The sequence below is a fragment of the Caretta caretta genome, chromosome 15 (assembly GCF_965140235.1).
Source record: "Caretta caretta isolate rCarCar2 chromosome 15, rCarCar1.hap1, whole genome shotgun sequence".
Lineage (NCBI taxonomy): Eukaryota > Metazoa > Chordata > Testudines > Cheloniidae > Caretta > Caretta caretta.
The window spans coordinates 21,087,219-21,102,989 of NC_134220.1; the positions used below are offsets into that span (position 1 = coordinate 21,087,219).

The 15,771-nt window shown below is 42.7% G+C and overlaps 1 protein-coding gene and 1 long non-coding RNA gene across 3 annotated transcripts in view; one reads left to right on the forward strand and one right to left on the reverse strand.

Moving 5' to 3' along the window:
- LOC142069314 (uncharacterized) overlaps nucleotides 1-15,771 on the forward strand; it is a 440,919-nt gene that overhangs the window by 333,389 nt on the left and 91,759 nt on the right. The window contains exons 5-9 of the long non-coding RNA XR_012665074.1: nucleotides 4,968-5,033; nucleotides 5,158-5,313; nucleotides 6,850-6,959; nucleotides 10,916-11,022; nucleotides 11,151-11,282. This is a non-coding gene — a long non-coding RNA (uncharacterized LOC142069314). The remainder of the gene's footprint in view (nucleotides 1-4,967; nucleotides 5,034-5,157; nucleotides 5,314-6,849; nucleotides 6,960-10,915; nucleotides 11,023-11,150; nucleotides 11,283-15,771) is intronic.
- ADGRD1 (adhesion G protein-coupled receptor D1) overlaps nucleotides 1-15,771 on the reverse strand; it is a 240,070-nt gene that overhangs the window by 48,596 nt on the left and 175,703 nt on the right. For both annotated transcript variants that reach the window (XM_048821726.2, XM_048821725.2), the window contains 2 exons: nucleotides 6,829-6,895; nucleotides 4,184-4,250 (listed from right to left, as the gene is read on the reverse strand). In XM_048821726.2, coding sequence (XP_048677683.1) covers nucleotides 4,184-4,250; nucleotides 6,829-6,895 — 134 coding nt within the window. The remainder of the gene's footprint in view (nucleotides 1-4,183; nucleotides 4,251-6,828; nucleotides 6,896-15,771) is intronic.

Consider the following 15,771-nt stretch of genomic DNA (forward strand, 5'->3'; position numbering starts at 1 on the left):
GTCTGTAATCAAGTGACCAAAGAGATTGAAGTGTTCTCCGACTGGTTTTTGAATGTTATAATTCTTGATGTCTGATTTGTGTCCATTTATTCTTTTACGTAGAGACTGTCCAGTTTGGCCAATGTACATGGCAAAGGGGCATTGCTGACACATGATGGCATATATCACATTGGTAGATGTGTTTATTAATATGTTTATCTATTTCTCATTTGCATTATTGTCCTGATCCCACAACCCTACTACAGGAGTCAGAGAGGCCTCATTGATTACAGTATCAGAGGATGGTGCTGTAGAGAGGTTTTCGGCCGAGTAATGCTCTCCTTAATCCCAGAAAACAACCCTGACTCCTCGAATAATCAAAGCGATGAAGCACCAGTTCACTATAATTTAATGTGTGGGCATAATTAAACCATTGTAATACATTCATGTATCAGTAACTGAGTCATGAACCTGCACTCTTCTCTGGAAAGATTAAAATCATTACAACCGAGAGATGTACCCAAAGCAGCCATCTGAACATAACAGGCCTGCTTTAACAAGCCATTCCTTCACCAAGTGTTTAAACTGTAGTGCCTGATGTTCCATTCCAAAGTGGAAGGAACAGCCTGAATCTCATATCATTGCATAGTTCTAACACATGGTTACAGGGAAGGGGCATGTGCAGACTATATGATACTGTCCCCAGAATTCTGCTGGTGGGAAAGCTCATCTAGTGATGTTACCCATTTCTGCAATGTGCTGAGTGCCCCCAAACCCCACTGACTGCAATGGGATTTGAGGGCACAGAACCCCACGTTTGGAACACCCAGGCATGGAAGGAACAATAGATTTGAGTACTAGTGAAGGGACTCAGCCCTCTGAGGTGCAGAAAATCCATGCCCTGTAGTTTGCTCTGTGTGGGGATCGTTTTGATAAGACATTTAAAAATCCAAGAGCTGTCTGTTCTGCACAGTCATTAATGATCCCAGGTCACTTGTTCATAAGAGCAGAGGCTTGCTCCAGTAACTTTGCCCAAATTTCCCCACCATTGACTCTTTCAGAATTAAGAGCAATGTGGGGGCTGCTCTGATCTCCACCAGGGGGTAAGTGATCCCAAAGAACCATCCAACAGCTGCGGCTCTGGCCACACCAATAACTCTCTCCCTACACCACAGGGGGTTGCTTAGGATCTAGCTACATTACCTAGGGTATCCCTGGCTGGAGGGACAGGTCCAGTCTCTGATCCCTTTGCACTGCCAGAGTGGCACAAAGGGAGTAGAGCAGGGCAGAGAATCTGGCCCATGAAATATAATAGGCATCCACTGTATAAGTGGTTTGCAGGTATTTTCTTTCTATACCTGCCTCTCTCTCCTCGGATGTCAACATTGGCCAAGGAGGATTTCAATTGCTCTTACACTTGACAGCGATAGCATTCATAATAAATGATGGCTCAACCATGCTCATTAATATCCTCTGCTTTGAATGTTTTTAATTAACTTTTACATTTACAATGTTACTGTTTCCTCCAGCAGGCAACTATTTGGGCAAAGATTTTGTTTTGTTTATTGATCATAAATATTTACTTTGATTATTTGAATATGTATTTTAAAACACTGGATGGCTCAGGAGAGAAACATAGATCCATGCACCTCTAGAGTGTTAGTCACTATATAACCGGGGCTAGATTTGAACTAAGACTTGTTTCTGATGCTTGCTTAGTGGCTGAAGAAGCAGTTGTGAATAATAATGCTATATAGAACTTTTTACCACCAGTTCAGTAAACCACTAAATCTCTCTCTCTCATATTACTATATGTTTCTTAGGCATTTCTGCAGGGCCTGTAGATGTAATTTCTGATCGTTGATTATCACAAGACTGTATTCTAGTGCTAATTTATAGCTATTAGCTGAGATGCTTTGTGTACAGTGGTTCCCATTAAAATTCCAATAAATTCTCTTGCAAGTAGTTACTGTTACCATGGTATTTGCATTATTACCTAGGTATTCTCAATACTACAAATATGGAACACTGAATACTGCAATTATGTAATGTACATGCAAAGGCAAGGTTATAAAGATTTTAATGGCAGCCACCATAGTTTGATTTGAGTGTTACTATAGTAACAAAATAGTTTCTGGTTTTAAATTAATAAACTTTATTGCTTTAATAGCTGCATATAGTAGTATCTGTGATTTTCCTATAATTGATAAAAATAGCTATGCTCTTATTTGCAGTTTATTTCAAATACTGCATATTATGTTGTTTATAAATAAACCAGAGGGGGAAAAAGAGACTTTACTAATACAGAACTTTTCATTTTTTAAATATGTTGGTAACATGTATTTAAAAGATATATTATTGCTATTTTAATAACATAGGGCCTAACTATGCATCCATTACTCACACTGAAGATCATTATTCATGTGAGTAATTCATATGAGTAAGGCTGATACTACTACTGGTCCCATAAACACTAAAGACAATTTAATAACATGGTAACAATCCCATTGTTTTGAAGCTAGGCACCTAAATAACTTTGAGGATCTGGCTATGGAACTTCATACATAGAAATGAGCCATGAAGTTTGAATTTGGACCCAAGTCTCCACAAAGGAGGAGGAGCTTTGGATTCATCTTAGAGAGATGAACTTAAGCTGAGAAGTTTGGATCCAAATCTGACCAGCCTCAAAGTTTGAATGGGGTCAGAGTCCATGTTCTAGGATCAGGCCGATCTGCAGACATGCCTAATTTTTCTAAGTGCGGCACTCAGAAAATGACTGGGCTTCACATATCCTGAATTCAGCTCTCAGGCTTCCTGTGCAATGAACGGAAGGAGACAAGTACCTAAGTCTGGGTTTCACAAAAGCCAGCACACTGTGGGAGGTAGCTGCCTAAGCTAGCCCATGGAAGATGCCAAGAAGAGGGGGCATGTCCTAAGCCTCACTGCTATCAGGGAGTTTGGTGCCTAAGACTGGGCTGGAGGGACACACCTTCCTCTGCTTGGGAGTCTCAGCTGTGAAACCTCTCCTGGAGTCAGGAGGTACCTAAGGAATTTCTTGCAAGGTGGCAGTAGACCTCCCTCCAAACTTTTAGCCCAGTGGTTAGAAAAGCACTTGGGATGTGGGAACCTCCTTCAAGTCCCCGCTCTGCCTGGCAGGGAGAAGGGATTTGCCACCTCTCAGGTGAGAGCCCTAACTGCTGGGCTATGCGATATTCTGATGTGAGGCTCCCCCAGGCTCTGTTCCATTTTGGATAAGAGTCATTGGTGCAAGGGGACTGGATCCTGGGTGAGTGCTCTGACCACCAGGCTATGGAGTCGTTTTCATGGTGGCACAGCTTCAATGGGAGAGGCTGATGGAGCCCCCACATCGGACTATCCCATAACGCAGGAGTTATAGCAGTCCTCTGAGAGATGGGAGAGCCCGGTTCAATTCCCGGGTGCATGCCTCCTGCTGCTCCTCCTCTTTCCCCATCCCCAGCCATTTTGGTGAGCTCAGATGAGGGGACCAATGCGGTAAGCATGACCAGAGCGTACCTCCTGGCTTGGGCCCCGCAGGGGAGTTAGTGGAGGAAGAGCTCTCTTCCCCTGGTTTGTGAGTCTCACTGGGGCTTAGGCATCCAGACACCAAAAGGGTGTAGCAATGCACATGCTGCAAAAACTTAGGTGCGAAGTGAATTTAGGCATCTCCAGGGTTCAGCGGCAGCTGAGGAGTGGTTTTGTGAATACCAGTGTCTGGTTCTAGGATTCAGGCACCTAAAGTGGCAGTTAGGCACCTAAGTCCCTTTGTGAATCTAGACCATAGCATTTGATTGGAGGGGCATAGGTACAATGGTACATTTAGACTACAGCAGGCTTTACTGGTAGTTTTCATGTAATTTTTCCCATTAGAATTTCAGTGGCTGGTGGCTGTTGCAGCATAAGGCCTATCAGCATGAAGACATGCACTGGGAACTAGTGAAATGAGCCGTGTAGGAATCTGCTCACCTAAACAAATAGTAACATGTCAATCAAAGTAAAATGAGGGCATTTGAGTGAACAGAAAGAAAATAGCTCAGACAGGCACCATGCCATACCATCGACTTCAGTGGGGCTGCCCAGTGTTACTGAGGATGGAATTTAGGCCTGTGCCTTCAAGTAAAACCGTACTGTGGAACTGAAACGCATGTGCAATGAGAGGCTGGCAGCAGCAAGGGAGTATACATACCACAATTACAAACAATGCTGGGGCTGCAAAAGCCCAGATTGCACCGTTCTTCAGTGAAAGCCAGCAACTGCAGGGAGAAGGCAGAATGGTTACTATCTACTCACTGGTGGAAGATCAAACATGAGGTCATTGAATTAGCCATGCACTTAATGAGAAAGAGAAGAAAGTATGGTACAGAATGGCTGAGAAATTCTAAAACAGGAAACATGGATGGAGCTAATTGCATCTTCTTGCTTCCCCCCACTCCTCCTATTCAAGGAGTCTCCGGCAGGATCTCTCTTGGATTTGTATATTGCATAGGGAAGTCTGCCTGTAATTATCTGCTGTAGTGTGCTTCAAGATGGTGTGAAGGAGACGGAGAATACCTAAGCTGTCCTTTCTGGCAACTGCACCGTGTAATATGGTGTTTATCAGAAGAGAGGATTCCCGTTGTCTTTGCAGCAAGAACAAAAGTGAAGACTTCCTCTCTTGTTCTTCAGGCTGCTGGGGGATGAGGAAGGGATTGGGAAAGGGGATGACAACTTTCAGCTTAGTTCTTACATCATCAGTTTGGAATGGACAAAAACAGAACAAAGGAGTAATCCATTCATTTAACAAAAACCTGTATCATCCTGTAATGACTTAAACACATGAATTACCTTACCCATCAAAAAAACCGAGGAGTACTTGTGGCACCTTAGAGAATAACAAATTTATTTGGGCATAAATAGTCCAAATAGTTAGTCTCTAAGGTGCCACAAACAAGTACTCCTCGTTTTGTTTGTTTGTTTTTTTGCTGCTACAGACTAACACGGCTACCGCTCTGAAACTTTACCCATCGAAAGGATCAGGCCCTATGGTATTCTCTCAGGTCAGTTTGCTTTTTCTGCTTACAATGCCCCATACTCCATGTTCAGAATTTTAATCCCCAAACCATCTCTAAATCTGTTTTACTAATTTGTTTAATCAGTCAATCATCTTTTCTCTTACTACAGACATTCCCAGCCTCTACATTATTGGATCCTTCTGACAAAGCACAGCCAGAGGGGTTCTCAGAGCATGTATAACACTGATGGATGGAAACATTTGTGTCCACATAGAGAAAGTCATACTGCCTAGGGACTGCTGGGTGTGTAATATCGGGCCCTTGGGTAGGTTGTCAGCCATGGGGATTGAACCTGTAATCTTTTATTCTAAACCCATGAGCCTCAACTGCCTGAGATAAAAGGCCCACCTCTGTTAGCCAAGGCTGTACCTGGCTAATCAAGCTCTATCTGTGGCTCAGCCAGCAGTAGAGGGGGCAGAGTGCTATGCTGAGCGGGTGTGATTTAGAAGTGGAGAGGGTTCAGAAGCAGCATTTACTACACCTTTTAAAAGATGCATCATTATCTCCAGCAATGGCCCCAATACTTCCTCACTGAATTAGATCCATATCTTTCCCTAAAAGCCAGAGGTAGTAACCCTCCCCCCAAGCCCTGCAATTCCTGGAGGTAGATTGCTCTTCCTTCTCAAAATCCTGCTCCCCAATAAGATATATTTATAGAGAGCTTTTATGTCCTCCAGGGCGTCTTCAGTCCTCCAATCCTGCCTCACTACTCCTCCTGTCCCTGCACATTAGATCGAAACAAAGAGCGACCTCCCAGCTGACTTGACAACAAGTATTTTGAGAGACAGGGTGGGTGAGGTTGTATATTTTATTGGACCAACTTCTGCTGGTCAGAGAGACAAGTTTGGGAGCTTACACAGGGCTCCTCTTCAGGTCTGGGAAGGGTACCCCCAATGTCACACCAAAATGCAAGATGGACCAGACTGTTTAACATAAGTAGTTAGCACATATTGTAAGGGACTATTCAAGCTAGAGTGGCCCATTAACACCTCTGCAGTCATAGGCTACAACTACATTGCTTACACCAAGTATTTTGGTTAGTTTTGTTGCTCTCTGATCAGTGTGTTTAGTCAAAACTGGAGTTCAGATGTAACATACATGTTAAAAACAATAAAGATTACCTAGCATGAACATCCACCATCACTATTGCCGGAGGCCGTATCTCTTTATGGAACAGGACTCTATAATGTTGAGCAATCTCATAGAGAACTATTTGTGGGTGGCTGTTTCCTAACACATTTTAAATGGGGAAAAGTACATCAACAATAAAGACTAAGAGCAGGAGAGCTGGTTAGCTGTTTCAGTCCAAACAAAGAATCCTTGAGCAATTCAGTTTTATTAGTAAAATAAATATGCTCAAAACAAAAGTGAACATATATAAATACCCTTACATACGCATGTGTATTTATTACTATTATTGGTTGTATTACAGTAGTGCCCAAAGAGATGGATCCAAACCGGAACTCTAGATCTAAGAATCTCTTCCACCACCTCATCCCCAAACTCTGAGGAAGTTCACACTCAGCTCTGATTATGGATCTGAACTTTCAAAGTTGAGCCCATCCCTGGCAGATGTGCAAATAGCCTCAATATATAGACCTAATGTGCAATGCATAAGCGATAAATAGTGCTCGACACCCTCAATTCCCACTGAAGTCAATAGGAGTTGTTGGAGCCCAGAATCAGGCCCTGTGGGAAGATATTTAGCATTAGTCCTGCCCTCCCCTGATATCTTACTTGTTTTCATATTTTAAACAGAGGTAGATCTTTCTGTACTCACTTCTCATGTTCTCCATAATAGTCCATGGCTGAAGCTGCAGAGATGATGCAGATTACCAGTGGGCACCCTGCAAAATTCAGAGATGGCGACAGTGTCAAACCTGCACCTGATGCTTCCCTTCAGAAAACCAGGTAAATTCAATCAATGTGCCCAAAAGAAATCTTCACAGGCAGCGAACAGCTCACGGGTTTCAGAGTTACATGTGCCGTAGAGCCCTTTGTGCAGCTAAATTACACAGACAAGGTAGGTGAGGTAATATCTTTTATTGGACCAACTTCTGTTGGCGAGACAGAGAAGCTTTCGAGCGTACACAGAGCTCTTCTTCAGGCTTATCTACTTCAGTCATACATGCCGAGTCAATGATCCTAATCCAAGCATCCAAAAATAGTCCTAGAAAACAGAGTCAAATCTCCCAGGAGGGTTAGCACTGAGATAGCCTACAAATGTCAACACCCAGTTACTCTTTTGAGCATCACAAATGGATAGGGAGAGAGAGAGTCTTGAATAAATTGAACCAAGTTAAGATCCCATTCAGATGCCCTCAGAGGGTATGTTTCCTAATATGAAGGTATGAGAGATTTCTAGCGGGAGATGTATTTGCTTAAAGTAAATAAATTACATTTCGTATAATTTCTGCCAGGAGAGAGGGAACGCTTGACAACGTTACGTAAGTATTATACAGATTCAAGCTACTGTGCTTCTGCCTTCAATGGTAACTGCGTGCAGCTGGCCCAGAGCATAATGACGTCTTGTTGTGTCACTTTAATAGTTTTCCAAGAGAGTAGTTAGAAAGGAAGCAAGGTTTCTGCTACCAACGGTTTTGAACAGGGTAAAGCAGGAACTCTTTACCTAGCAAAGGATTGTCTGTCAGGCCCCTATAAATGTCCCATGTAGCGAATAGAAAACAATGTGGAAATAGGATGGCTTTTTAAATCATTTTATAGATTTAATAACTATACTCCTGCTAAAGAATAAGATGTACAAGAAGTTTTTTAAAAAAATACCATGGAAGGGAGATAATTCAGTAATAAAACCTATGGAGTTTTGCAGTAATTTCTACAAAACCTTTTAAAATTAATTTCCATAGAACCTTATTGGTTTCATCCCAATTAAATTCCATAGGATGTTTCCAGAAGGGGAAACCTGCAGTTTTAGGCAGAGGTGTTTCAATTCTTAAGTGATCATTGCCAGGAACAATACATATTTATCAATGACAAAAATATTCAACAGCCAGCAAGTAAACGTGCTTGCTTCAGTGTTATACCAGAATAACTTCAGGGTGGAGTTACTCCTGAATTACATCAGTGCAAATGAGAGCAGAATCAGGCCCACGGTCTCCTAAGTGCCGCACTACAAAGTGAATTCTAAAGTCTAAAATACTGTCGTAGACAGTCGTATTTTTAAACAATGGAAAACCCTGTTCACTAACATGTGATACCCAGAATAATCAATTGTACATGACCCTGATTCATCACATTTGAGTGCTTGGCTGAAACGAGGCCCATAACATCTTACCTAAGCCATACTCTTGACAACCCCTGAAAGACAAAAGCCCAGGTTTTTACTGTTTCAAATACAACTGACTAAGGGCACGTCTACACTGCACAGTTAAGCTGGCCATTTACCCAGATTTTAGTCCTAAGGCCCTCCCCTCTCCCCCCCGCCCAAAGAAAAATCACTGACCTGGGGTTGGAAGTGCCTGAAGACCAGGCTAGCTGACCCAGCTCGGGGACTCAGGAAGGATCTGGGGTCCACCTTAACTTGGGCTGAAACCCATCCACTTTGTAGTGGGGGCGTGTGGTGAATCAGTAGAGTGCTGATGGTCTTCCAATGCCCTTTCCACATTTCCCCCAGAAGAAAAGGACAAATTCTCCCACAATTGACACAGCTGACCACAAAAGGAACCATAGAGCATCTCAACACAGAGAACCATGGGATATGCTCACAGACACACACAGGCAAGTGTAGAAACATTGAGAACCCAGTAATGGGTATGGCTTTGTAGTGTGACTGCTCACGGCTAGGCTAGGCACGGTACTCAAACTCAATAAACCCAATTAACTGAATGTATACACAGCCTAAAGGGGCAGAGAGAGTCTTTCTTTTGTGTGTTGGTACAGCACTTTGCACAATGAGGTCCTGGTCCAGGAATGGAACTCCTAGGTGCTACGGTAATATAAATAACAATAAGAAGTTGCTTGGCAGTGGCTAATAATCTTGTGGTATGAGTTGTCTTCCCAGGGCTAACAGCCTTCACATGTAGATAATCTGTCTCGTACACAAAAAGTACTTGTGCTTACTATCCCTCAGGATGCTAGCCTGTGGCAAATTTCAGACAGTCACAGGATTTAACTTGATTATTTATCCATTTTAATCTGCAACGAAGAAGAAAATTAAATACCGAGTTCTCTAGCAAGATAATAAAACGTACACAGATGAAGCGTAGTGCAGTCATCTGGATAACAAGAACAGTTAATTCAATGAATGTAAAATGGTCTACAGCCTACAGTGCAGTATTTGTCTTCACTCTGCAGTAACAGACTATTAAAAGATAGATGGGGGTGGAGGTTAGCATCTAAAATAAATTAGGATTTTGTTACAATGAAAGAAACATACTGTTCTCTGAAGAACCAACCATCTGAGATATTCTGTAAAGGTAGGAATCAAACATATTTAGCCTGAGGAGGTCACAAGATTTGATCTGGCCCGGAACACTTCTGTGGATAATATAGTACACGAAGATATTAAGGGTATTTGCTCAATCCTGGGCTTGTGAGGAAAACCTGCAGATGAGGCGTTAGAGTCAGACAACATCTCATACCTGTTAATTCTAGGAACACAACAGCAAAAGTGCTAATGCAATGCTAGTACTACTGTTTATCATCCATGTAAAAATGCCGGTTGCGCTTCCTTTATACTGTATTTGACTGTTTCCTTGGTTGCGATGCTCTAAACACGCTCACCAGCCTTACCCCCACCCTTCAAACGTACGACATGACACGATATGCTTTACGTTAGGAAGGGCAGCATCAGACACAGGGTATTGTACCTACACAAGTCTGTCATCTAAGCCGTGGCATTTGCAACAGGCACTCCTCTGTAGTATCACTGCATGCTATGCAGCACTGCATATTAATAAGTGAGTATGAACCACACTGCAACATGGCCTCAAATTCTGGACTTCTGGGGAATAAGCCAGGATGGGTCAGCCTCAGGACATTTGGTTCAGTTCAGATAAGCACCCAGATGTCACCCAAAGTGTATCTGAACTTCTTGGGCTGAAAATCTATTAATATTAATATGCAAACTAGATACCATTAACTTAGGTTTGAATAGAGACTGGGAATGGCTCAGTCATTACACTAATTGAATCTATTTCCCCATATTAAGTATCCTCACACCTTCGTGTCAACTGTCGGGAATGGGCCATCTTGATTATCACTTGAAAAGTTTTTTTTTCCCTGCTGATAATAGCTCCTCTTAATTAATTAGCCTCTTACAATTGGTATGGGTACTTCCACCTTTTCATGTTCTCTGTATGTTTAAATATCTTCTTACTATATGTTTCATTCTATGCATCCGATGAAGCGGGCTGTAGCCCACGAAAGCTTATGCTCAAATAAATTTGTTAGTCTCTAAGGTGCCACAAGTACTCCTGTTCTTATTTCTCCTATGTGCCTAGCTGAGGTGATGGCAATTAGAAATGCTGTCTTCATGGACAGGTGTGAGAGAGAGCAAGTTGCTATGGACTCAAAGGAAGGTCTAGTCAAAGCCCTGAGAACTAGGTTAAGGCCCTAGGTGTGAGCAGGTGATGTCTCATGTGGGAAGAGATTCCCAATGCCCTTAAGGAATCTACGCATCAGTGGGTAAGCAAACACCGAGTATCTGTCTACTACGAGATGTACCTTAAGAGAGCTGAGTGAGAGTTTTGACCTCTTGAGGTCTAAAATGTAGTGCAAAATCAGAGATAGGGAAGACGAGGTTGGGTCTATGTTTTTAGAATGACAACAAACTTGGAATCGTTTCCATTTTGTAGGTAGGTATGTTGAGTAGTCAGCTTTTGGCTGTGTTGCAACATGTCTTTCAGCTCCTCAGAGCATTGTGCCGCTAAGCCTTGGAACTAAGAAGGAGTGCCTGGAGACGGAAGACCCACAGGTTGGGGTGAAGGATCAGCCCATTGTTTTGAGAGAGCAGGTAAGGAATGGGCCAAAGAGGAACAGGAGGGCATGTTGCCATCTATGTCAGGTAAGGGAGCCAGACTTGTCATGGCCAGGAGGGGCAATCAGAATAACTCTCCCTTTGTCTTGTTGAATTTTCAACAGGACCTTCAATAAAAGAGGAAACTGGGAAAAGGCATACAAGAGGGTCCCGTCCCATGGGAGGATGAGGGCATCTCCCAGTGACTGTTTCCCCAGGCCAGCCCTGAAGCAGTAACGAGGACATTTCTTGTTCTGGTAAGTAGAAAAGAGATCGGTAGTCAGGGTTCCCCAAAGGGCGAATATATCTTGAAGGACCTCTGAGTTCAATACCCACTCATGGTCATGACAAAAATTCCAACCGAGACTGTCGGCTGTCACATTCTGTATGCCTAGTAGATAGCAAGCTGAGATGAGAACATTGTGGTGGATGCACCAATTCCAAAGTTTGAGTGCTTCCTTGCAGCAGGAGGGAGATCTGGCACCCCCTTGTCAATTTATGTAAAACATACAGGTCATATTACGACTGTCATGACTTTTATGTGGGTGTTCTTGATGAAAGGCAGAAAGTGTGCACACGCATTCCTGACAGCCCTTAGCTCCAAAAGAGTGCTATGGAAGGTCACTTCTTTGGAAGGCCATTTGCCCTGAACCTTGTGATTGTGTAGGTGAACTCCCCAGCCTATTAGGGAGGCATCCATCCCAGGGTGGTGAGTCTGCATAGCAGGAGGAATGTCTCGCTTGTACTGCATCAAGGTTGGTGCTGATAAATTCCAGTTACTGTACTGGGGTTAGTGCACCGCTACAATGAAGAGAACCTTGGAGAATATCCTGGGTGGAGCAGTCTGTACTGATAATGGTCCTGCCCCAAAGGTAAACCATAGAAAACCTCCCGTACAATGGTTATATTGAGATATGGAAGTAGACTTCTTGTAGGTTGAGTGCTGGAAATCAATCTCCTTGCTCTAGAGCTGGAATAATGGCTGCCTCTTGTGTTCATCTTGAACATCTGCACCTTCCTGTATTTGTTTAATGCCTTTAGATCTAGAATGGGCCTCCAACTTCCCTTCGCCTTGGGGATCAGAAAACAATGAGAGTAAAACCCCTTGCTCCTGAGTTGCACCGGGACTGGTTCAGGTGCCCCTAGGCATAACAAATGATATATTTCCTGATGAAGTAGGTTCTCATGAGAAGGGTCCCTGGAAGGGGGATGGGGAAGAAGGGTTGGAATCAGGGAGGGACATTAATTGAATGGCATAACTCTTCAAAATTATCTCCAGAACCCACCTGTCAGAGGTGATATTCTCCCAACTGCTGTGAAGTAGGGCCAGATGACTTCTGAAGGGGTGTGACAGGTGTGTAGATGGCAGCTGATGTTGCAAGGTATAATTGTTCAGGCCCTCGACCAACCTGTCAAAAGTGCTTAGCAGAGGCGGTTTGAGAGATTGCGGACTGCTTCTGCTTTTGAACCCTGGTCCTCTTACACTGTGGCTCGTAACAGCGTGGAGATGGTGGGTATTGAGGAGGTTGTGACCTGTGCTGTGGCTGAGAGATACATCTTCTCTTCCGTCCTGCAGTGATTCCCAGAGAGCGTAATGTGCTCCAGGAATCCTTCAGGATGTGGAGAGAAGAATCTGTCTTCTCCATGAAGAGTTTGGGCCCTTCAAACTGGAAGTCTTCTGCAGCTCTTTGGGCAATCCAGAAAGGTGTAGCCAAGAAGCCTACCTCAGTACCACTGTCATGGAGACCGAGCGGGCAGCTGTATCAGCTACATCCAGTGCTGTCTCTAGCACCAGTCTGGCTATTAACTGACCCTCTCTAAGAATGGTCTGAAACTGTTCCTTTTGTGTTCCCGTAAATGTTCCAGAAATGCACTGAGTTTCCCATAATTAATGAAATTGTATTTGGCCATGACAATTTGGTAAAGTCGCCAACAAATACACCATCTTGCCAAGCCCGATCATATGGGGTCAATTTGGCATTATGTTGCTTGCTTCATGCATTAACCACATCCCTTGTGATGGATTTGTGTTGCAGACATTGAAACAGTCTGCCTCTTTGGGAGGGATGTAGTATTTTTTTTCTTAATTATTTTTTATTTCTGGTTGATGCAATGGAGGCTGGTGTCTGCCAGATGACTTTGGTAGGATCTAGAATCACCTCATTAATTGGGAGGGCGGTTGAGCAGGAAGTGAGGGGAATTTGCCCGCGCAGGGCTAGATAGCCACGAGGGAGGGAGAGCACATGTGCAGGCTCAATGGACGCTGCTACCCAAAATCTCTGATTAAAGGCGCAGGGGTGCACATGCGCTTACAGTGAAGCACCCATTGGGATACTACTCAAAGAAGAAGCATATTTATTTCAAGCTCCTGGAAAGACCCATTTATTGCCTGGCTGGGAAAAGTATATTCTCTAATTTGTTTAGCAGGAGTAGAGTTAATCTCATCTGATGCGATTTTTTTTTCCCATTGGGTTATCCCAGCCCTAGAGAAGGGCGCTGGATCTAACTCAACCAAGTGGCAGCAAATAATCGACATTCAAATGGATGGAAACTAAATGCCCAATTCTAACTAGTAATCGAAGGGAAAAGAAAAATGTCTGCAATGCTGGGAACGGGTTAAGTACAACATTCCACTGTAGTAACTTCCCACACAACAACCGATATCATCAATGTCTGACAAATGGGTGAGAGAGGGAAGGTGTTTTGAAAGTTTTGATATATTGATCTCTATATGTTATCCTGAATCACCAAGGCAACAGAGCATTATTCCAACCAGTCTCTAGCTATTTTTAAAGGTATTCCCTTCTTAGAATCAATCATCTTTTGAATTACTGACAACTGTAGGTATCAAATTAATTCTAGCACTCTTTGGACTGATGATAATACACAGAGACTTCAGATGATTCAGAACATTTGGTAACCTGTCTCTCTGCTGAATTCATTTTACTGAAGTAATTTCTCTCAGCCATCACAGAATACGGTAGGATATTTCTTGACATTCAATCCAGAGCTTACTTGTTCCCATCTCCTGTCAGATTTTGCCCCTAGTTTCAACTCTTCATTAATCCAGATGCTGCAAAACTGTACTCTCACAAGAGATTCAATGGGAATGCTGATGCAAGGACTATTTGCTTGGGTTTGTAAAAATCAGACCCACATTTTGCACACTCCAGGACCTATGAATGTGCAAAGGGTGGTCGTCTTCACATGTGAGATAAGACTGAAAGATGAAGACAGGGGCAACCTGCTTTGACTGGTCCAAGATGAGTCATCCTCTTCAACAGCTTTAATTCATTTTGGGTCAGTATCATGCTCCAGTTGGTGAAAAACTGGCCACAGCTGTCAGACATCAGGAAATTCACATACACAAATGTCTGAGGGCAACAGGCTAGTTTGCACTGCAGTGGTCAAAAGAGGTTCACTCACTCACGTGCTACAACTTCCACAGTTGAACACAGATTTGTATGAAGAGACAAAACCTTTATGGCTTCTACAGTAAATATTTATGGAGATGCAATATTTTGAAAACAAAATACTCAACAGGATTCAAAGTTTTCTGGTATTAAATTATACTGTTATACCAATGAGTTGTTCTGCTCCAAAATGGAAGTCTAGCAAGCAGATATCAACCAGTGAAAGCTTCTAAGAAGTCAGAAAAAGAAAGAGCAGCTGCTGTTGGGAGGAATAACACATTGTGATTCTTTTGACTAATAGAGATCCATTTGGGACTCTGCTTTTATGTCTCCAGTACAAGCATGACCACAGTTCAGTTCTTGATTTATCAATTTATCAAACACTTATTTCAGAGCCAAGTGTCTTTTCCCAGAGCTGAGAGGTCTTGGTTAAGATGTATAAACCCCTCATCAATTATATACTTCCTCCCTTGTGTTCATGAACACAACAACTCAAACTGAACCTCTATGTGCATTAATACATGAGCACACAGAACCATTAACACATTGCAAATGAAGGCAGTATTGACTGGCTTGAACATTTCCATCCACATGCAAAGTCAAGATGCCAGTAATATGGGTTAGCAACTGATAGGTTCATTCGCATCACTTCTGTCCCTTTGATGGCCCTATATGTTTAGTATGGAAGTGAGAGACTGTAATGTGAATAATACACACACACACACACACACACACACAGATGTTGGTCCAATAAAAGATATTACATCTCCTAGCACGTCCACCTTAATTCAAGCAGCAGTTACTTCAATAGCATTCCCTTTCTTCTTTGGCATTAAACCTCTCTGTTCCTACAGTATACTGTAGTTTCTATTCACTTTATAGTTCTGACACACTAATGAAATTTAAAATGATCTATATACTGAGGTCCACTAAGCAGCATCCATTATCCACTCAGTGAATACCAGAGCCAGATTACAGGCAGTGAATGGTATTCATAGCACAGACTATGAAAGTACCCACTGGTATTCATCAAGTGATAAATAGTCTGGGGTACACCTGACTAGTTAAATTATTTCAGGGCTGTTTTGACACATTTTCAACAATGACATGATGTCAAATGTGATTAAGAAAACCCAACAGCCAGTTCAAGTGCAGGTTTCTCTAAAGCAATACAAAACAATTTCCTGGCAACCTGATTTGTACTGACATTTACATTCCTTGGGAAGATTTCACTTGTCTCAGAACACTGTAGGATTGGCAGTCAAAATCTACCAATTTTAGAAACTGAGCTACCTGTAAAAAAAAATGTTCAATGCAAATTTTTCATGAGGGA